The sequence below is a fragment of the Bombus impatiens genome, unplaced genomic scaffold, assembly GCF_000188095.3.
Source record: "Bombus impatiens unplaced genomic scaffold, BIMP_2.2 scf_0049, whole genome shotgun sequence".
NCBI classification, from domain to species: domain Eukaryota; kingdom Metazoa; phylum Arthropoda; class Insecta; order Hymenoptera; family Apidae; genus Bombus; species Bombus impatiens.
The window spans coordinates 808,564-831,139 of record NT_176468.1 but is presented as its reverse complement, the minus strand read 5'-3'; the positions used below and the strand labels follow the sequence as shown (position 1 = coordinate 831,139).

Genomic DNA, 22,576 nt, shown 5'->3' with positions numbered 1-22,576 from the left:
TCCTTTGTCAGAAATATCTCTTTATTTGCATGGGTTTTGCAAATTTTCTAACCGTTATAAAAAGAGGTCGCGACTTGGAAAAGATTGGAAAATATCATCACAGATATTCTTTGTTCTTATTCTCTTGGGTGAAGCAATAGAACCTTAGGTATATTATCACAGTATCATAGTATTAAAATCATGTTCACCTAACAAATCCTCTAATTCTTTTAAGCTGTGCATCTTGCTATAAAGGATTATTATAAACATTTTATTAACTCGTCCGTTCCTTTTTTCACAGGCGGATTTCTTTTTGTTTCAGTGGACAATGACGGTCAAACTCCTCTAGACCCATGGTCGATCGTGTGGTACATCGGATCCTTCGGAGGTTTAGTCGCCTTTTTCCTAATCGTCAGTTGTTCAGAATGGTGTTGTCGTCGTGGTGGACGACCGTTAACAGTTCCCTATGCTCAACGAGCTGAAGCAATAAACGGACCTGTAGTAACAGAAACACCGCCTCCGCCGTATCATTTATTCGCACCACCGCCATACGATTCCGTAAATTACGGTGAAATCGTGGACAAAACAGCCGGAGAAAAATTGGACATCTACGTGATATCCGTGCCGATTCATAGACCCGTGGTCGAGGCTCCAGCCTAAGGTTTTCCCAAAGAGTTCCTCGAACAGAGGATTGCGGCCGAATCAAAATCGAAACGACAAAGAAGAAGAAGAAGATATAGTGTATTGTGTCGCTTCTGAAGGATTTGTCGAAGCTTCCTCGTTGGTATTCCCCTTTAACCGGGGACATTTTGACAATCGTCTGCTGATCCATGTGCAGGGTTCGTTGAAAACGAGCTGTGGATCAAGAAAGAATGTAGGACGAGCTTAATGAATGTGTATCGTGTTGGTTGAACTTTGAGAACGTTTTAAGTATCGTGAACACTCGAAAGGACGAATAAAACTCTTGCTCATGACGAAGATAAGCTTGACAAATATGTTGCTCGGATCCTGCAGATATTTTAAGCATCGTGAATAGTTGAAAGGACAAACAAGATATCTGTTCGTGATAGAGAAAATACTCTTCGTAAGACATGTTGTTTGAATTTTGTGTAACTTTACTTGAGGATAATTTGAATATACGTATGATGAGTCTTTGAAAGGACGAAGAAGATTCTTGTTCATGGTAGAAGGAACAAACAATCTTCTCGAATTATTAATTGCATCTAGGAACGAGAAAGCACGAGAAGAAGCTTCGAATCTCTACGACGCTCGACGAAAATCGAGTTCATAAGAAATCCCCGAGAGGGAAAATTTCAACGCATTGTTAACGAATATTTAAAGAGAAACTCTCTATCTTTGTGAGTGTGGGCGAAGAAAAACGAAGTCGATGAACAATTAATTAAAGCAATTAATAGGGACTTAAAGATACCAGCGAGGGAGAAAAGCAAAAACGATTATGAGAAATCTCATCGTACACTCCGATGTAGGTCCAACTGAGAAGCAATGTTCTCTGTGATGAAGTTCGTGAAGCGAACTGAAATTAGAACTAGAGACAATCTTTTCGCGTGTGCTTTTAAAGTAAACCCGTTGTACGGGTGCCAATCAAGGAACTTTACTTTCTCCTTTCTTTAAGTCGAGTGAAAGATTAACAAGATGCAAATAACGTGTAAATCCAAGCTCGATCTCTTTCGAGGGACGAGCAAAGAATTAGAATGAATCGCGTGTTTCCATTAAGTACTTTTAACACTTTAAACGAATTATTTATCCAATCACTGCCTGATCAGGTGAATAATTGAAATTTGATAATCCTTCTAATCCTTCCAGCTTATTAACCCGTGTATACGTTGATTTTTGCGCTCGACTCGTCCTAACTAGTTGAAAGAAGAAAGAAACTGCCATATTTTCGTACACTGTGCTCGTTATTCGTTATCCCTCGAGATCTACAACGCCATTTTTAACCCTGCTGCGTCCTTTCTTCGACTCACTCGTGATTTCTTTAGAATAAACAATTTTTTAAATATAGAAAATTTCTCAAAGTTATAATAAAATATAAAGGAGTCGTTATTGATATACATAATTTCTATTTTTAATTTAATGTCAGAATCTTTTTTAAGGTATTAACCTGTTAATAGGGGGAAATGAATCATTTACATAAGTAAATTATTTATATAAGTAATCTTATTTAGTAATTCTATATTTGTTTAGGTATAATTTCATGTTTGCTACAAATAAATTATATGTATAAGAATTGCGCGAAGAAAGCATGATAGATCGATTTTTGTTAATTTTCTAATCTCTTATAATAGTTATAAAAATTTCTGGCTGAAGTGCAACCAGGTTAACAAGCTAAAAGTGAGGTTTATTTAACGAAACAGGAGTAATATTGGAACATGCAAACTCTGTGATCGCAGCAGGGTTAAGGAACTACAAAAGCAACGCACAAAGACAAGTTCAAATGACGAAGTTGGTCGTTTTCTTCGCGCTCCTACGACGTCACTTTTATTTTTGCATCATTCAAACTCGACCGAAAAATCAATCAGATCACCCGCGATGAAGTAATTAAATTGGCATTTAATTCATAGGTTGAAATAATTGCAAGATCATACAGAGAAATTCAAAAACTTGTCTAGTATATTGTACGATTTGGAAATTAAACGAAAATATTTGGGATTATTTATGTTTATTTTCGAATTATTAAAGTACACATGGTCTTTTGATTATTCTCAATAACGTGATCTACAATAGGCACTTTTCTTAATCCTACTATGTTCTTTGGATTATTTTTAAGTAAATCATTCTTTTCTATTGTTAAAAGATTTTTTATTTTTGATAATAAGTATAAAAGAATCGGTAGAGATTTTTCTTAAAGTATTAAAAATCTTTTTATTTGTCGAAATAAATGATATAAAAATGTGAAAATCATAGCAGGGTTAAGTCAGGTCTTTTTTAAATATAATTTTACTACGTATTGCGAAAATATCCAAATGCTTGCAATCGACATATACGTTGAAAATATTTCAAGAAAATTTAAAAGACAAACCGATAACTATTTCTAACTTCATTACAGAATCATGTAAATGATGTCGACATAGAATACTTCATAACGACTACTATGTTTTATCTAGCATCTCCTTATTTTTCAAAACATGTCGAAATATTCGAAGTTCATCGTGTCTTCTTTTTACCTTTCGATCAAAGTTAAATTATACAGACTGTTACAAGACAATGATTAAATATTTTAAATTGAATGAAAACAAACAGATATTACAATTACAATGGATGATACAAGGAGAATGATAAAAGATCAGTCTTCTTCAGTTTCGAAATGATACATAGAACATTTTAAATTAAATTAAGCTTGAATCGAAAAAAATTACAATCAAATATGGATAGATGCTTCCTTTAAAAGCAGGAAAAAAGATATGATGGTTGAAATGTTCGGTTGCAAGCGTTCCGCTAATTACACCGTATCTCTAATCAGAGCCAATTACAACTGCGATTCTTTATATTTTTTTCTCGTTTTAACGGTAACTCAACTCTTCTTCCGGGTTGTGTATGTGTACAAGCGTTGCATAAGAGGGCGCGCGTGTAACTCGCCTCGCAACCTGAATGATCTATCAACGGGACACGTGTGCGAGAAGTTCGAATAATTTCTAATATTGCTACACGCGATTGACCTCAATCGCGATCGTTACAAGTCCGACAATTGCAGACGATCATATACATAGATTACGAGTTGACTGCCATAAAAAGAATTTAACCGAAGGGGGTCACGAAAACAGTTCGTGAAATATTCATGCGATTATGTCTCGAGGGAAGGACGATCCTTGTACATGAAAGCGTTTAAATACTTGCAGAAACATTTTATGAATATATGTTATACGAAACATTTGAAAATGTCATTAACACTGTAACAAGAGCCAACTATTATGATTATATTGGTAAACTGAAACAGATCTGAAAATATATGTATATGTGTGGAAGTAATAGATAGGATAGATATATAAAATGTGTAAAAATGGCAAAAAAAAACATGTTATTATATTATTATATTACACAATACATCTCAATGTTCAATAATAGATAGAGCATCTTTAGAGCTTATTATATATTCAAGGTAGCTATTCCAGATGAGATATACTAATTTTTTATTAAATATATGTTTGCAATAAATGAGCAATTCAGAAACCACATTGATTAATTTCATAAATTGAAGAATACAGAGAGGTGATGATATTACAAATATTCTTTTAGATTTACCATTATATGTATATATCCTTTTCTTGCGATGAAGAAATTTATAGAAGTAAGTGCACTTACATAATGAAATTGAGAAATTAATAGAAAATGGAATTCATCAGTTTGGTTTGTAAGAGGATCAGATATCTTATAACTTCTATACTTATTTTTTAGATTTGTTTCAAACTTAACCAATACATTGATACTAGCCAGGTCTTATTGCAATGCTGGTGAGATATCAAAATATTTCATGTAACACATATAATATGTATATAAAATGCTTTTACAAGTGTTATTGACAATACTTTCGTGAGCAACTTCCTCGGGAAAACTGTTTTTAGTCTTCTCATTTTGACGCGTAGAGCGCCTTTATAAGAAAAAGAAGTTTAGTATTTAAAATGTTAAATGTTTTGTTAGAAAAAAAAGTATTAGATATCTTAGATATTATAAGTTCGAAATACAGAAAATGTGAAAAATACTCGAAACGGAAAATTAGGGTATTACATGCGAGGAAGCCACGTATTGCGGAATCTAGTTTTATTTATGACAATGTTGTCGCATTGATCTCCGCCATTTAGCTTTAACCGGTCGATTAATTGTTCAAATAAAAGCAGAAGATAGGGAGAATTTGTATATGAATGAATGGAAGGGTGTTAGAGAAATTTATCGTACGATTACGTACAATGTCAATTATTATTATTATCGTTATTATCACTAGTAATGTTATTATCATTGAATTCGTAATCGCGTTTCCGATTGCGATTGGAGCACATTACGATGAACTTGCTCTCATTAAGGCATGCAAAATCGCAGCGCTGTCACTATTTATTTTTTATACTTTTATACATACTGTTTATACGTATTCCAACATCTCTATGTTATCAATAAAAATTTCTTTTCTCCAATTTCTACTATACGTAATAATTTTTTCATTTTTTCTCCCCGATTAATTATAACTGACTAATATTTATGCACATTCATATTCTTATGAATACAATTTAAAAAATATAACTTAAAATGGAAATTGTTTTATCTATCAAATATGTGCTTAATGTGCAATTTGACAATCAAAAAACAGTATACATACTATATATGGTATATAGGCAGCAATGATAACTTTTATAAAGGTTATCTTTTTCAAAATCTAATAACTTTCAGTACTGTTTTAAATTTAAAAATGAAGTATAAAAGTCGTAAAAATCATAACGCAATTTAGACTGAACAAAGCAAAGAAATCTGAGATAACGAATAATAATATTTAAAAATTCTTTTTGTTAAGCAAGAAAATTTTACCTGATTCGTTTGTACATTTCTTGATCAAGTAAATTTTGAAATATTACAAATTACTTACACTACAATAAGATATAAAAAAGATATGAAAAAATAAAATTTCGATATTAACGGACATTGACAAAATAGTTTTAAACGCGCATACAGGTTGACCAACGTAAAAATGCAAATTTAATTGCAATTTTAGCACATGGTCAACAACAGTCTTGACAACATAATATATGTAATTGCCTCTTACATCAGGTAACATCGCATGTGCGTTTTCATTTTTAAATTTTCAATAAAGAATTATATATTTTAAGTTTTCAAAGATTCTGTCGAAATGAAACCACATGGGTTAAACAAGAATTAATAAAACTTCTAAACATGGACAATTCTTTAACTTCGAGCTTTAAAAATATAACCTAATTATGGATTACTTAGGTGAAATAGTAGCGCTCGGAATTGATAGTATAATTTTCGGTGTTTGTTTAAAACAATACTTTCACTGCAAAAATGCAATTACAGCAGTCAAGGTAAATCACGTGTATTTCTATTATTATTATTGAATACCTAACTTTGTTACAAATAAAGTATGTTACACGTTGCATATGATAACTTAAATATTCTAACTAATATATCTTGATGTAAATTATAGTAACATGTTTAATGCTTAAAAATATCTCAAAATGTTTAGTTTCTCTACAGGGTGCAGAGTTTCATGAAGTTGGGCAACAATTGGGAGAACTCCTTGATAAAAGTTCTGATAATAAAATAGATTACATAGCAATTAGGGGTATTGTAAAACCCTTAGGAAAACCATTGAATAGCATTAATAATAAAAAATTAACTGGTGTTGTACAAAAGCTTAAAATCAAAGAACATGTTATAGCTAGAACTACTGCTGGCTTCTGGTAATATTTTTGTTTCAAATATGTTATAAAGATATAGAATTAAAAACATATGTATTTAAAACTAATAAATTTTTATTTGCACGTAGGTCAGATCAGGAACGTACTGTTCATAAAGTATATAACACTGTACCATTTTCTTTGCAACATGGAAGTTACTCCGTAGAAGTATTAGAACCATTATCAGCAGATATTTTAGATCTGGATGTGGTATCTAATACCTTTGAACCATCTGTACCATCCTTTGCAGATCATTTATGGGGGTTTTTCACAGGTAAAAAATAATTATTCATATACTGTTTAACAAAAGTTGTAATTATATTATAATTCATTATTAATCTTAGGTGTGCGCCAACGTGGTTTACAATCTACTGAAGAACTACTTCGTGAAGGAGCAGTTATGACAGGTATAGGTGAATTAACAAGAACAAAATCCAAAACACTTACATTACAACCCCCTTTAAATGGTACACCATTTTATTTAACAAGCATGTCAATTAGTTCTTTGCTTCGGAAATTAGATGAGCGTAAACGGACATATAGGTGAGTTTTGTATTTATACAATTCTCAAATATGATCGTTAATCGATTTTTTATATTTTAGATTATTATGTTTAATGTTCGGTGCTATTGGAGTGTTAATTGGTGGAATAGTTTTTCGACGTTATTGGAAGGATAGAACAGAACAAAGATTAGCAGAAGATTTAAGACAATCTTTAGCTGCTTCACGAAAAGAAAGACGACAAAGAGTAAGAGATACTGATCTTAGAGAAGATCAATTATGCGTTGTCTGTCGCACAAATCCCCGTGAGATTATTCTTCTTCCATGTGGACATGTCTGTTTATGTGAAGACTGCTCTGATGATATTACTAGTGATTGTCCAGTTTGTAGGGCACCAATTGCACAAAAAGCAGCAGCATATATTATCTAACATCAGCATAGATATCAATTTTATTACTTGATGAAAATTAATGTATCTAAGAGTGAAAAGCTAAATAAATATGAAGTGACTAAAAATGCTAATGAAACACTAACATATACTTTTGAACAATAAAATAATTATTAGAAGTGATTAAAAGTAGTACAATCTCAATTGAAATTATTTACAAATTAATAAATTTGTGTATTTTGATAATATATCCTTAAAATTCATACAAATATATTTGAAGGTATAAGTAATCGTCAAAATTCCAAATTTTTTAGTTTAGTCTTTTCATTGTTTTTGCATTTATCGTTTGTTGTAGAATCTATCACTCGTTTAACTTTTGTAGATTTTCCAATGCCAAGTTTAGGGAGTCCTCTATTTAAACCTTCTAACATAATGCAAGCTTTACAAATTTCCTGGCTAGATACAAATCCACAACGAGAACAATTTCTTTGTTCTGGTAGTTTAATACTTTCTTTTATTTGCAATGTTTCTCCTACGAAAGAAAATATATTAATCATGTATTTATATAAATATCAAGAAATAATTTTAACACAAAAATTATAATCTTATTTACCAGAATGAATGATATCCAATATAGAAGAGGGTCTGATTTTCTCTAGATCCTTTAGATATGTTCTTGCATGTCCTCTGTATGCATTTGGTGCATATATACATTCTGTTGAAAAGTATATCAATTGTTTAAAGTATGCATACATTACTATCTCTTTTTCATATGCATATTTAAGTGGCTTGCATCGTCTTATACAATCTGCTCCTGCCTATATTGTAAATAAAATGTTAATCGAAACATGTATTCACATATACATGCAACATGTACCTTTCATTTTTTTATTTTTATTTTTATTTTTTTTTTTTTGAGAAAGCAGTATACTAATTAAACTTACAGTAATAACTGAAGTACATCTTTGTAATCTTGCTATATCACCTCTTAAGATATTCATTAAAACTGTCTCTGCAATATCATCAGCATTATGGCCTGTTGCAATACAATCTACTTCTAAAAGAGCTGCGCCTCTATCTAACGCTTGTCTTCGAAATACACCACAGAATGTACAGTTATTTTTTTTGCCAATCTAAAATAAAATAAAGATTAAATAACAAGAGATTTTTGTAAGAGATTTTTATGCAAAGTTTCTATGTAAATATATATACTTCTGCCACAATTTCATCCATTGTCCACCCATATAACTCTTTGTAAGATAATATTTTTAATGGGAGTCCATAGTCATCTTTATTCTGTTGAACAGTTTTCAAACTATCATCTCTATATCCTAAAATATAGACTTCTTGAAACAAAAATTCTGAAATACTTAAACATTATAGCATAATTCTTTTTATTGAAATACCAGTTATTCCTTCATCAATGGACAAAAGAAAAAGATCAATTCCATATTGGTATCTATCGTTTAAAGTTTTCAAAACATATGCAAGTACTGTAGAATCTTTTCCTCCTGATGCTCCAATAGCTACTTTATCACCAGGTTTAAATAATTTGCCTTGTGTAATTGTATTGTGAATCTCACTTTCAAATGCATAGAAAAAACATTCTTTACATAATGCATGCCCAGTTTTAGGTCTCTGTAATTAAAGACATAATTTTTCTTTCATACACTTCTGTAATATATTATACACTAAAATTTAAATTAATAATTTAAAACAGTAACTTACTTTAAGAATAGCACCTTTCCCACACTGCTTTGAACATGGAATAGGCATTTTGTAGAATATTACACTGTTTACTTTGTTATAATAGAATGTTATAACAGAAATTTCACTGTGATAATTTAGCTTCTAGTTTATATTTTTGTCTTTCTTCTTTTAATTTTTTATTAAATTAATAAAGAACTTACAAATATTAAGCTTTTATATATGTTTATTTATAGGGGTTATGTTAAAACTTTATTAATATACGAAATTCATTTTATCACACGTACAAAAATAATTTCAATTTATTATTTAATCGAAACCAATTTTTGTTTTCTACGATGAAGAAAAAAAGAAACTTTACTAGTTCATAATAAAATAATTTTCAACCGCGCGTATAGATTTTACAATATGTATGTAACATGCGTTCTATCGAACTGATTAATCTTCTGGTTTCTCTGGAGGCGGGCCGCAAGGCTGTAGCATTTTTTCCATAAGATTGAATCGAACACGGGCTTTTGCTTCGTTTTCTGCGATAGCGAAGAAATTTAACAGATCATAATGTCCCATGTAAGAACTGCAAGAATCACGATGCTGATTTACAAGCCATTCAAACTTGGTTGTGTCAGCATGCCCTGTGCCAATATACTTTGATTGCAAATGCTCCAACTGACTATGAATGTTGTATCGTTCTCCCATATTCTAATTTTTCAACGATAAAGATTAAAGCTTAATGAAAACTTTGCTTTTACTTACTTAATATTTAATACTGTTTGTCGCTATCGAATCACTATCAACCATGGAACAAGAATTTCTCTTAAATATGTAGACATACATTACATCTTAAGGTAGAGGGCGCCTCTATCAGTAAACACATAATGCAGACATTTCGTGTATTTAACAAATTTTAACATAAAATAATAAAATTGTAAGATTGGAGAAATAGAATTATACAAAAAGATATTTTAATATGTATCTAAAATAAGTATTTATTGGTTATAAATGTAACAGTATATATCTTTTTATATTTGTTCATATACATATCTATCTCATATGTTTCTTACATTAGTTTGAAAACAATACAAAACAAATCAATATTAATTAAATATAAATATTTAAACCATGAATTTAAAATCTAATTCGATAATATATGTTATATAACTATGTGGAGATATGTTATTAATATGTTTCGTTCTACATTTATAATTCTTGTATTTGTCTCTATTCTCTCTAGTTTGATAATGATGATATTTATATTTATATACACACATAACAAATAGATTTATTCCGACCAATCGCATCGAGTATAATAATATTCAAGATTATTCCGCAATTCTGTATACTCCTTACCTAGCCGCAAGAGTGCAGCACTTATCGCTTGTTACGTCAGACAATAATGACGTGCTAATGGTTAATGGCTTCTACTTACTTGAGCTACCTTTATGAGAAAGCCAAATACAATCCAAAGAAAATTCATGAGATATGATGCATCGGCTAGTAAAACTATAAAAATATGATTGCCTGAACACTTAATTGTTACGATAGCTATTAATTTTTATCAAATTTTACTCGTGGCCTACGAAATATGTGTTAAAACTGTTTACTGAGCAACGAACGTAACCATTGTATTCATCGCTACATTGGATCACCTCGATGCAAAGAAACTCAACATTCAACGTGTTATTACAAGATTTATATTGCACGTGAGTACTTATACGAGACATCGGCTTATAGTTCCGTTAAAAACATTGACTAACTTTCTTTTGTGAAAAGTGGGCAACTCCCTTGCCACCCAGTCGTTAACAATGGCGGCTATATTAGTTCGGCCGAAAAATTCTTTTCTGCAAAATATTCTTTAAACCGGAAAGTCATAAGTTTGTACTCGATAGATTTTTATTTTTACCTTGGAAATAAGGAAGTTTGTTAAAAATTACCGTTTTCCACTATACATATCGAAAAATCGTGCCGTTCGGAAATACTGTTACGTCGACTAATCTATGTATGTGGATGTATGTACGTATCGTCATACGTATGCGTATTATTGTCCATGTGTGTATAATGTCCATGATGATGTGTTGAAAGTATTAAGGAAAGCTGAAATATAATGCATATAATAATGTTCAAACCTTTTGGTTATATCAATTAAGGTTAAATTAAATATAAAAAATTCATTTGTTTTGTTACTTCGATATTTTTGTAATATTTTTGAAAGTGAAATCTAATATATATAAAGCGTATATTTCTGAAATTATATATTTATCTTTATGAGAAGGAATATGTAAATAAGCTAATGATTTGTACAAATATTACATATTTTGAATTCTATATGTGTTATCTATAGTACTAAAGCACTGTCACTTATTTGAGTGCGATTCATTGTTATATACAGTTATGATACATACCTTACCAAAAAAAAAGAAAGTAAAATTGTTTAAACGAGTTATATATATGATTGCTTTCTTAATTTTGATACTTCTATTAATTCTGCCATTGTTATTTACCAGTAACATCCAGTGTGTTAATAAAGCAAATAAAGTATTACAGATTACTTTTATATATTAATATTATTGCATTTTAGTAGGTGACATGCCTAGCAGTCGTGATATTGAAAGAGCTGAACGTAATGGAAGATTTCGAGCACGCAGAAGAGATAGTACCAGCAGTGATATAAATCGACATAGTTTTGAAGCATCTGATAAGAAGCATAGGAGGCATGGAAAAAATAAAAGTTCTGGGAAAAAGAAAAAGAAGAGATCAAGAGATAAGTCCATAGAGAATGTTCCAACTGTAGCTTCTTCCATTGTTAAACCTTTGGTTGAATATTCAGATGTGAGTAGCGAAGACTTGTCTGAACCAGAAGCTGGGGAAATTCAGTCAGAAGATAGTAGAGGTAATAGCTATACAGATGGAGAAGTACCTGAAACAGTTTTACAAAGACGTTATTATGGAGGGAGTCCAGTACGTGCACTTGGTGCATCTCCTATTAGTCTTTCGCCATCTCCACCAGTTCAGCATAGACATGTTAATAGACATTATTCGCCAAATGAACAACAACCATCTGCAATGCATGGTGGAACACCTGAATATGAAGAAGAGTCTAGACGATATGCAAGAAGAAAAGAGAAAAAACACAAACGAGAAAAAAAGAAGAAGAGAAGTCTTAGTCCTTCATCCAGTACTGGGAAAAAGAAAAAACGAAAGTCTAAAAGGCATTCTCATAGTCTGAGCCCACATCGCATTGCAGATGAAATTATCATAAGCCCCGAGCATGAAAAACCAATTGGAAATTGGTCAGAATCACCGCCTTTACCATTAAAAGATAGTACCTCGCCGATATCACCTGCTACACCACAAGAACAGAGGTGTTTAAGTGATGTAGAACTTGAAATAACAAGGCAACCTCGAAATGTAACTCCTCCATCACTTCCTCCAAGACCAACAGAATCACCCCATACCCCTTTATTACCTCCGAGAACGACGACGCCAGAGAATAGCAAAGCAAGTTTATCAACAATGAAACATACTCCTGAAAGACAAAAGCATAGTCCTAGTATCCATACGCGACGTAGTAGCATTAGTCCAGGGCCCACTATTAGCTCGAGTCGTAGGAGACCTCATAGTCCATCGCCACCATCAAGACGAAGGGACCATAGCCCAACGAGAAGAAGAGATTTTAGTCCAAGTCCAATGGTGCATAGACTTAGGCACAGTCCTAGTCCTTCAACAAGGCGAAGAGAATTTAGCCCAAGTCCTGTAAGTCACCGACGTAGAGATCCTGTTAATTCTCCACCTTCGAGTAAACGTAGACGACGTGAAGAATCTGAAAGACGACATAGACATCATGAAAAAGACAGAAGAGATAAAAGGAAGTCAAGATCAACTAGAAGTCCTACTGGAAACAGGTACTATTTATTACATGATATAACAATTCTAAATCATTTGTTTTGCTATTGAAAATAATATTTCTTTTTTTTAGGTTACATTTACCTCTTTCTCGTTCACGATCACGAAGTCCTGGACGATGGCGAAAGTTACAATCACGATCTAGATCGCGTTCACGGAGAAGAAGCCGTACTCCAAAAAAATCTCGTTCTCCTAGCAAGTCACATAAATCGACAAGAAAACACAAATCAAAAAGTCCACGTCCTTCGAGGATACCTTCTCCCTCTCCTCATAGATCCAGAGCAAGAAGCCCCTCAAGTATCACAGCAAGAAATCTCCGAGTACAAGCAAAGATTAGCGAAACTAGTTTATTTGCTGAACTCGTGAAAGATAGAAACATGAGGGAGTTAGCATACAAAAAGTTACAAGCAGCTAAGGAGAAGGCTGTTATTCAAGATGAAGTTCAAATTATAGAAGGCACTGATGAAAAAGATAGTAGTAGTGTATCTTCTGAGAACAAAGCATCCACAGACAATAAGGATAAGTACGTGAATCATAAAGACCAATTGAAGATAACAAATGAAAGTATGAAGCCTGTTGACCTTGTGGATATTCCTGTTCCAATATCGGATGACAATGGAATAGCAGGAAAAACGCCACCATTGCCAATTACACAAACTGTTAATGCACCAAATGTAATACCTGCAACTAATCAGCATATGTTTGTATATACTTCACCTACAACTACCACTAGTGTCTGTCCAGTGACTGTTACAAATAGTCCAAGTTTCCCAGCTGTTACAAATCTGCAAGCGCCACCATTGCCACAATCTGAGTCTGCAAATACAACAGGTTTAGTGTCTATGTCAGTGCCTATTCCTGTACCAGTACCTGTTCTCCCTAATTTATCTGTTCCACCGCCACCTATACCTATACCAGTTCCAGCACCAAATACAGCTATGTCTAAATTTAATCCTCCTAACAATCTAGTTCCTCTTAAGTCGGTAGATCCTCCTAAGCCTCCTATTGTAGCATTCAAAACTAAAAGTTTATCACGGTTACCATTACCACCTGGAATTAATCAAAATGATTTGGAGAGTATAGACTCACCACCGAGTCGATCTCCAAGTCCGCCTAGTAAGGCACAAATGAAATTCCCAGCTTCAACTACAAAACCACCGCAAAAAAAGAGTATTAAAGACTTACCTATGCCACCGGGTAAGTTTGTGATATAATAACATATGTAATTTTAACCTCATTAAAATAATATCTTTGTTATTATCTATTTCATTATCTATATGATTAATTGATGTGTAGTTGTTCCTGGATCAGAAGATTTAAGTGGAGAAGATGATCCAAATGCAACGCCTCCTCGTACAAAAGTTGAACGTGTACCACCAAAACCGAAATTAAAAAGACCAAAAATTTTGAAACGTAGAAGTTCTAGAAATTGTCATATGCCTATGTCGGCTTCGAGTGGTAAAGATTGGGGAGAACGCTCTGTTGACGTATTTGAAGTCATAGCTCAAATAGGAGAGGGTACTTATGGACAAGTTTATAAAGCTCAAGACAAACGAGCTGGTGTACTTGTTGCATTGAAAAAAGTTCGTCTGGAAAATGAAAAAGAAGGATTTCCCATTACAGCAGTACGAGAAATTAAAATATTACGACAACTCAATCACAAAAATATCGTGAATTTGAGGGAAATAGTTACGGACAAACAAGACGCGTTAGATTTTAGAAAGGTATTATATATATTAAAATATATAATATAGTGAGGATAGTATTGCATATTACAATATTATAGGACAAGGGTTCATTCTATCTCGTATTTGAATACATGGATCATGACTTGATGGGTCTTTTGGAGTCTGGAATGGTTGATTTCAATGAAATGAATAATGCAAGCATCATGAAGCAGTTATTAGACGGATTAAATTACTGCCACAGTAAAAACTTTTTACATAGAGATATCAAATGTTCTAATATACTGATGAATAACAAGTACGCAAAATGTATTATTAATGAAAAGAAAATTTGTATTTCTACAATTGTATTTTTACAATTTAATTGTATAATTTTTGCAGAGGGGAAGTTAAATTAGCTGACTTTGGACTTGCAAGACTTTATAATGCTGAAGATAGGCAGCGTCCCTATACGAATAAAGTGATAACTTTGTGGTATAGGCCACCTGAATTATTACTGGGCGAAGAACGTTATGGCCCCGCAATAGATGTATGGAGTTGTGGCTGTATTTTAGGAGAATTATTTTCTAAGAAACCGCTATTTCAAGTAAGGAAATGACGATGAACTATATTTCTGTTAAAGAAAGAAATTGAATAAAAGATGATTATTTTTATCTTTTGTAAGGCAAATGTAGAAATGATGCAGTTGGAGATGATTTCCAGAGTCTGTGGTACACCGACTCCTGCCGTTTGGCCTTCTGTGATAAAACTGCCATTATGGCATACATTGAAACCAAAAAAATCACATAGAAGACGTTTACGAGAAGATTTTTCATTCATGCCAGCACCAGCACTGGATCTTTTAGATAAAATGCTGGAATTAGATCCAGAAAAACGAATAACGGCTGCTGATGCACTTAAAAGTGCATGGCTGAAAAATGTTCAACCTGAGCAGTATGTTTTCTTCTTGTATTTGAATATGTATACATAAAAAATATTATTTAAGTTTATCATGTAGTTAGGAATAGTAGCAACAGTATTTATGTAGGAATATAACTGAACAAACGTTGGAATACTTTTTTTTATAGTTTTTTTGTACAAAGACTTTAACTATTGCCCATTCATAAGACCTGTATCTCTTATATAAAAATTAGGATGCCAGCACCTCAGCTTCCTACTTGGCAAGACTGTCATGAGCTCTGGAGTAAAAAACGAAGACGTCAGCAGCGTGAGCAACAAGAAAGCTCTGCTGGAAAGATGCCTCTTCTCCCTCTTCCAAATAAAGGAGGTCCCCATAAGGCTATGGAAGATCTGTCTGATGTCGGGGGGTGAGTAGCTGTAGAGAGACATATTGGCACAAACTAGGACGCGATATCCAGTACTGACCAGATACTAATTGCTTACACACGTAGATGGCTGTGTATTGCAGTTGTGCTTGGCATTTATTTTCTTAGCAAAATGCGTTGTTAGAGATCTTATTTAAAGAATGAAAACATAACTGTTGTAGTATCTTATTTTCATCGTCCGTTTGCATGTGACTTTCAATAATGGATAAAATAAGTTAATTTTAGTTTGATTCACAGTCGTTCAAACACGACGATGGCTATAGTGCAGAACAATGGAATATAGACACGAAAATGTACAGCAACGTTCTCTTTTCATGGGTTTACTACAAAGATTATGTTCTCTAATACTTTTCAAATACATGAAAATATTTTGAACGCATGTATTTAGAAGAAATACAAAATTTATAGCGATATGTTTTTTCACAACAAAATATATCATAATATAAAATAATATTTAAATACTCCTTAATAACTGCAAGAAATAATATCATAATATTATATATTAGTATCCTTTCAAAGTAATATCAAATATTATTTGTTTTGGAGGGTCAGCATTTATGTAAAAGGAAAATACGTGTTCCTCTTACAATGTGTTTGTGATTCAATTTAATTGCCTTTGAAATTAATTATATGAGCTTTAAAATTACGAGATATCTTTTATGTTTAATAATATTAAGATGATCAATAAGTAGTTAAATGTGTACATATTTGCTAATCTATGTTCATATTAACATAGCCATGGATACATTATGACATATTTGTGTAAATGAAAATGCACATATGTACGATTTTATATCACAGCTTATATATGCATTTACATAAGTGAATGTATATGCATATAATTACCAATATTCATGATTGTATCAATGATATACATCTCTAAAAGCTGAATTTTAAAATGGTTATATAAGAAAGAAAAGGAATATATATTAAGTATATAATTGTAAATAAAAAAAGAAATTTCGTATGTTAATTTTCATATTAAACTATTAAATTGAAATGTCTACAAGCGCATGAAACGATACATGAAATGAATGAGCACAAACTATGAGAAAATAAACGATCTTTATAATATTTAAAGTCTTGGAGTGTAAATAGGTCAAATGGATACTAAGAAGAAGCTGATGGAAGATTGAAGACAATGGAATACAAGGAGCCAAGACTAAAGTGTGAATGTATTACGCGAAATATTAACATCACGGCCATCACCATCGACATTTCATTTTATTTACGTTAATTCAGTTTATTTGAACATTCACATCTATAGATCAGGCATATTTTAATTGATCATATTTTCGCAATTGCGTGTTATAGTTTGTTATTCTGTATTGTAGATAATTATCATAAGTTTCAATATACGAATGGCAGTATAGAATATTTGTTAAATATTTTCATGTTTTTGCATGTATTATGTATCAAAGCCATTCTTATAATGAAGTACGGGATATGGACAAACCTAATGTATTATCTTCGCAATGTAAAATAATATTGAATTTCTGTAATATAAAATATTTACAAAATGTCCATAGGCATCTGCCTAACATTTTTATGGACAATGAATTTCCAATGTTATTAAAATATTTTATCGTTTAATTTGTTTAGTCCCTTTCAATGTTTCTATATTTTTATTTGTAAACTAAGTAACCACACACACATATAATCCTTTGATAAAGTCATATCTGACAATGAACACTGGGACCTTGGGAATGAATGATAATACCAGTGTACATGATTATGTACCCTTTTAAAATGACATGCAAAGTACATGTTATTTTTCTACTTATTCCACAATAAGTTTGTACGGATGTTTAATACATTTATTATCACAATGCAGAATGTACCAAAATAAATAATATATTGATATTATAAAAATATAATTTCACGCGTAGGTAAAATAAAATAAAAATTTCATTTCTGTGTAAACATTAAACAGCATTATATGATAATAAGATGATTCAAAAATTCATGCAGTTTATTATCACAAATAAAGAATATTTTATTATGACCTTTGTCATGAAGGTAAATGAATCAGATTATGGATGATTAATAATATGTGCTACTTCAAAATATTATCAAAGAAAAATATTGCTTTGTGATGAATCATTTTAATAAATTTGATGAATTTAAATAAAAACGGAAAACAGAATGGATCAATATAACAATATAAATCAATGTGTAAAATCATTTTTTTGTAAAAACGACAATAAAGTAAATATATTTTCCATTTTAGCTACTTTATTTAACATAAAGTATGAATAATTTGGTAGTTTCAATTCATATTGATTTTAAACAAAATTATATACAAAGTATAATATAATGATTTCTAAGCATTGCATGTAGCACATATTACAAAATTTATTATTAAAATTTATCAATTGTATGATCAAATTCAATTTTCCAATATTTACTATTTTTATTGTATTTGTATATGTAATTATTATGTAACTGATAAAATATAAAAATATTATATATATTATATCAGAAAAAATACGTGTGTACAGAAAATATTATACATTGCAATTATATATAAATATATAAATATTAATTATTTTACTGTAGAATATTATATAAATAGCATACTTTTGGTTATGTACACATGTTATCTCTACTATACATATATATCATAATAATACTATATATAGTAGACATACATTAAATTAATTATTATTTATTTTACATTGTTAACGATAAATTATATTGTGGAATTCGTAGGAGACAACATAATACTTGAAATATAAAGTAACAAATAATTGTAAGTGAATACAAATTGGCAAGATATCTAATAAGAAAAACAATTATGTTTCAGGAAATAATGTTATTGTGGCAGAATGATAAAGGGCAAATTTTATAGCACTTATAAGAATATAAATAGGTAATAAATATTCCAAATCCGTATAATATATGTTTATACCCAGGGTGTCCAGTTTAATAATTCACACGAGACTTGGTTTTGCGTATCATATAACAAATTGGGCTTTATGACTAAAATAATAAAAGCTTGATCGTTTCGTGCAAAAAGGTTGAGGATGCAATGAATTGAACAATCACATTATGATCTTAATATCTATGATCCTTTATAAAATTGTTGTGTCATATCTCTTCACTTATACAGATATAAGTGATAAGTATGCAATAAATTGTGAAAAATAAAATTTACAGAATACAAATAAAGTTTGATATGCTGTGCCTATTAAATTGCATGTATATCCATAAAAAGTATTGATTTGTTAGTCTTGCTTGTTCGATATGCACGTTTATAAAACGTATTATCTTTTGCATGATTTCTATTAATTATGAAACAAATATTACTATTGGGTATCCATGTGTTATTGTCCATCTTAATAATATTTATAAGAATTTTATTTCATATTGTTTTATTAGCATTATTTTATAAATATTATTAATATATTTTATTCATTTCAAGAAATATTCCATTTTAATATGGTATAAATCATTATAGAGGTCATTTTACGGAATTATATATGTCGGAGATGAAAGGACAAATGTGAACCCGACATATATAACACACTAGAAGTTTATATTTATTATTAAATATATTTACTAATTACTTTATATATATAAATGTATATAAATATATATATATATAATTTATATATATTTATATATGTTTTATATTCAATAAATTTATTTTAACATAACATTTTGTCATGTTCAATAAAACACTTGATCTTTACTTTTATAGTTTTTATGATATGCTTTTGACTTGATTTCAGGTCTTCCAAACGTTTAAAAATGGAAGCAGGTTACAATTCTCATCCAAATCGTCTTGATACGGAATCTTTCTATGGGGGAGATAATTTGTTCAACCAAAGCAGACCTTACATGGTCTCATCGCCATCATATTATTACACAAGTCCTCCACCTGTTACACCACGGCCCAAGGGAGATGTTAACAGACCTTATATGATCTCATCACCATCATATTTTTATGTTAGTCCACCATCAATTATGCCACGGCCCAAAGGAGATACTACCTCTCATATGCCAGAATTATACACAGAAGATAATCTTGTTCGAAAATTAAGTGCTCTCACAAATGTATTAAATCAGGGAAAACCAATTCGTGTTGAAGATCTCATGTCACTTCGATCAGATAATGAGGTACATATACTTGGATTATTGTTTCAAATACTTCATTTTTATAACTTCATATAATCATTAATTCTATAATATGATATTATTATATTGTTATAATATTTAATAGCATAACTATTATAATTCAAATTACAGAGTGACCCAAAAGTAGTACAATTACTAGGAGAATTGCATGCTGAACTACGACTTGCTGCAAATTCAAGATCAAGTGGACTAATAGAATCTCACCTTCCTGTACTAAATCCACTACCTTTAGGTAAGTTCCACTTTTTTTTTCTTATATTTATGATGTATTATTGTTTTATATTTTATTTTTGCAGATACAAATGCAGCACAGTCAGGAAATTTTGATGCACATGCAGTTTATGCTGGTGATGATGCAATGAGTTCTGGAAGGTGGTCGCAGGTGGCTACAGCTGGTGTTCGCAGTGCATTATTAGCGCTAATGTCGCGCTATGGTTTGGAAACTTGCAATCCTTCCCCTGTTATCACCCGACCCCCAGGTAAACCAACATCCAACCTAACACAAAACCTTTCCCTACCCTCGACTTCCTCTCAGTCAGCATTCAGCTCATAATGATCTGTATATATAACTCTTTACAGCGTTCTAAACTATGTTCTGTATAAAGTTGGAAAAGGTCTAAATTGCTATTTTTTAAATTAACTAGGCATGGAAGTACAACTGCATCCAAGTTGTTTATAGACTCTACTATCTGTTCATAACTGTAAGTGCACATTCGGTGTATAATTGTATATAATTGATGTATTATTATTACGTGATCAGTTACTTAATATAGTACTTGTATCTTTAATAATAACAACATGCTCTTTATAGTCCACACTTATGCGACATATGAAATAAGAGCTTCAAAGTATTAATGTTTATCATCTTAGTTTATCACATTAAGTTTCATTTTCATATTGGAAATATTTAAACTTATGTGTATATATATATACATGGAAACACAGGTATAGTGTATGTACATCTAAAAGATTCAAACAAAACGTTTGATAGATCAATATAGATACTTTTATCTTTTTCAAAACAAGAATTTGTTTTTAAACTATTTAGCGTTTACTACATATAGCTTTATGTTAGGTGATATATTTTGTTATACTGAATGAATTTGTTGAAAACGAATTAAAATATGAGGGTTGAAGGTATTTGAAAGAAAACTAAAATTGGATGCATTCTAAATGTTTATTTGTTGCATAAGCTTTTTTTTTATATACGATGTCAAATCCTTATTTATTATGGAAATATTTACGGGATGTAATGTACATAATAATATCGAGACATAATAAAGAGATAAAAGTACACGAATATAATAGGCTTTTTTTAGGACAGAAGAACGAAATTAATTCAACTACATAAATTCGTATTTATAAATTAAGTATATTATAAATAAATAATTTTTGTTTGGTTAGATACTTACAAAGTTATGTCAAGTATTTCTATTTTTTTTCTTATTTACAAGAAATAATAAAATTGAAGTTTTCGGAGTTCTTTTTCAACATAATAAAAAACAGGATAAAAGAAAAATTAACGCAAGTTTCACGAACGTTTCAGATTGAAGTGATTGCAAGAGAAACACGTATACTACGAAAGTGAGGTTAGGACGTGTGCTTCTATACCGGCAAGCTGTATACAATATGTATGTGACGATATCATGGCGATTTGTGCTGCAGTTTAAAAAGAAACTGGCGACACACTAGATTATTCAGTGAAGTGATCAGCAGTATGGAGTATGGGAATGAATAATAAATTGTTTATTTTGTTGAGTTTGTTCGATTCTATGCACAGTGTGATAATAATATAATATAATAAAAAAAGACACAATGAATTAATTAACGACAAGTGAAAAAAAGGGACAGGGTATTAAGTTGTTTTAAAAAGAGAATTACCTAACCTCATTCATTTTACTGATGGCTTTGTCAGATGTTTTACAATTCGATTGTTCCATAGAGAATGAGATTGCGCAAAATGCTTTGAAGAATTTTACTGGAATGCTAGGAAAAGCATTCGAACAATATAAAAGTAAGTATATTTCTATCATATATATTGTTCTTATATTAGCAAACGGAGTTTCTTCGTTTATATTTTTTTCAGTTATTTGTTTAATTTACAACAACAAAGCTTACTTTTTTTAATTACAAGGAAATTACGCTTATGATCGAAAAATTATTCTTTATAGTTTCTGTATGCAATTTTATAATAATATATATTACTTAATTTTTGATTTGTTATGTACAAATTAAAAAAATAAAATCTTTTAAAAATAAAACATTCATAATGAAAATAATAATGTACTTTCATTATATATGTACATTGCTTTATATCATGAATGCAATTTTAAGTAAAAAATTTGTAGTTAAATTTATATATTTACACAACAGACTCTTATATTTACAGAGTTATGGAATGAATACTTAAAACTGCAGAAATATTGTGGAAACATTACGAACATTGCTGATTTTAAGATTCCATGTGAATTGTTTGAATCAGACATTTTTAGTAATAAAGATGTGTAAGTTTTAATTCTGTTGCACACTTAT

At 30.7% G+C, this 22,576-nt stretch overlaps 5 protein-coding genes across 16 annotated transcripts in view; 3 read left to right on the top strand and 2 right to left on the bottom strand.

The window, feature by feature from the left end:
• The window catches only part of LOC100748238, a 32,803-nt gene extending 29,099 nt beyond the window's left edge, over positions 1 to 3,704 (top strand). The window contains exon 3 of one of the 2 annotated variants that reach the window (XM_003485237.4): positions 302 to 3,704. In XM_003485237.4, coding sequence (XP_003485285.1) covers positions 302 to 639 — 338 coding nt within the window. In that variant the 3' untranslated portion in view covers positions 640 to 3,704. Of the gene's footprint in view, positions 1 to 280 lie in introns of both variants that reach the window. The other variant, XM_003485238.4, reaches the window with a different exon arrangement.
• Positions 3,705 to 5,692: 1,988 nt separating this feature from the next.
• LOC100748117 (mitochondrial E3 ubiquitin protein ligase 1) lies at positions 5,693 to 7,476 on the top strand. The gene is made up of 5 exons (XM_003485236.3): positions 5,693 to 6,023; positions 6,196 to 6,401; positions 6,488 to 6,672; positions 6,743 to 6,941; positions 7,002 to 7,476. Exons 1-5 carry the CDS (start codon positions 5,919 to 5,921, stop codon positions 7,327 to 7,329), a joined length of 1,023 nt encoding a protein of 340 aa, XP_003485284.1. The 5' UTR covers positions 5,693 to 5,918; the 3' UTR covers positions 7,330 to 7,476.
• LOC100747993 (cytoplasmic tRNA 2-thiolation protein 1) lies at positions 7,437 to 9,353 on the bottom strand. The gene is made up of 6 exons (XM_003485235.3): positions 9,016 to 9,353; positions 8,694 to 8,925; positions 8,500 to 8,618; positions 8,232 to 8,420; positions 7,901 to 8,105; positions 7,437 to 7,819 (listed from the first exon to the last, which is right to left on the bottom strand). Exons 1-6 carry the CDS (start codon positions 9,061 to 9,063, stop codon positions 7,581 to 7,583), a joined length of 1,032 nt encoding a protein of 343 aa, XP_003485283.1. The 5' UTR covers positions 9,064 to 9,353; the 3' UTR covers positions 7,437 to 7,580.
• Positions 9,324 to 9,810, bottom strand: LOC105681516 (splicing factor 3B subunit 5). Its single transcript, XM_012391713.2, has one exon. The coding sequence runs from the start codon at positions 9,688 to 9,690 to the stop codon at positions 9,433 to 9,435; it is 258 nt and encodes an 85-aa protein (XP_012247136.1). The 5' UTR covers positions 9,691 to 9,810; the 3' UTR covers positions 9,324 to 9,432.
• Positions 9,811 to 10,361: 551 nt separating this feature from the next.
• On the top strand, positions 10,362 to 21,868 carry LOC100747750 (cyclin-dependent kinase 12). 11 transcript variants are annotated; one of them, XR_002947594.2, is made up of 13 exons: positions 10,768 to 11,004; positions 11,570 to 12,893; positions 12,968 to 14,091; positions 14,191 to 14,618; positions 14,681 to 14,877; positions 14,961 to 15,165; positions 15,244 to 15,512; positions 15,713 to 15,886; positions 19,639 to 20,026; positions 20,156 to 20,276; positions 20,341 to 20,523; positions 20,624 to 20,745; positions 21,591 to 21,868. XR_002947594.2 is itself a non-coding variant. In XM_024370848.2 (13 exons), exons 1-12 carry the CDS (start codon positions 10,989 to 10,991, stop codon positions 20,721 to 20,723), a joined length of 4,464 nt encoding a protein of 1,487 aa, XP_024226616.1. In that variant the 5' UTR covers positions 10,768 to 10,988; the 3' UTR covers positions 20,724 to 20,745; positions 21,591 to 21,868. The 11 variants fall into 11 exon arrangements, 8 of the variants coding, with proteins under 8 accessions (XP_012246428.1, XP_012246438.1, XP_024226616.1 ...); XM_024370848.2 differs by having other exon boundaries at positions 20,689 to 20,745; XR_002947591.2 differs by having other exon boundaries at positions 20,341 to 20,745.
• Positions 21,869 to 22,576: the final 708 nt, after the last annotated feature.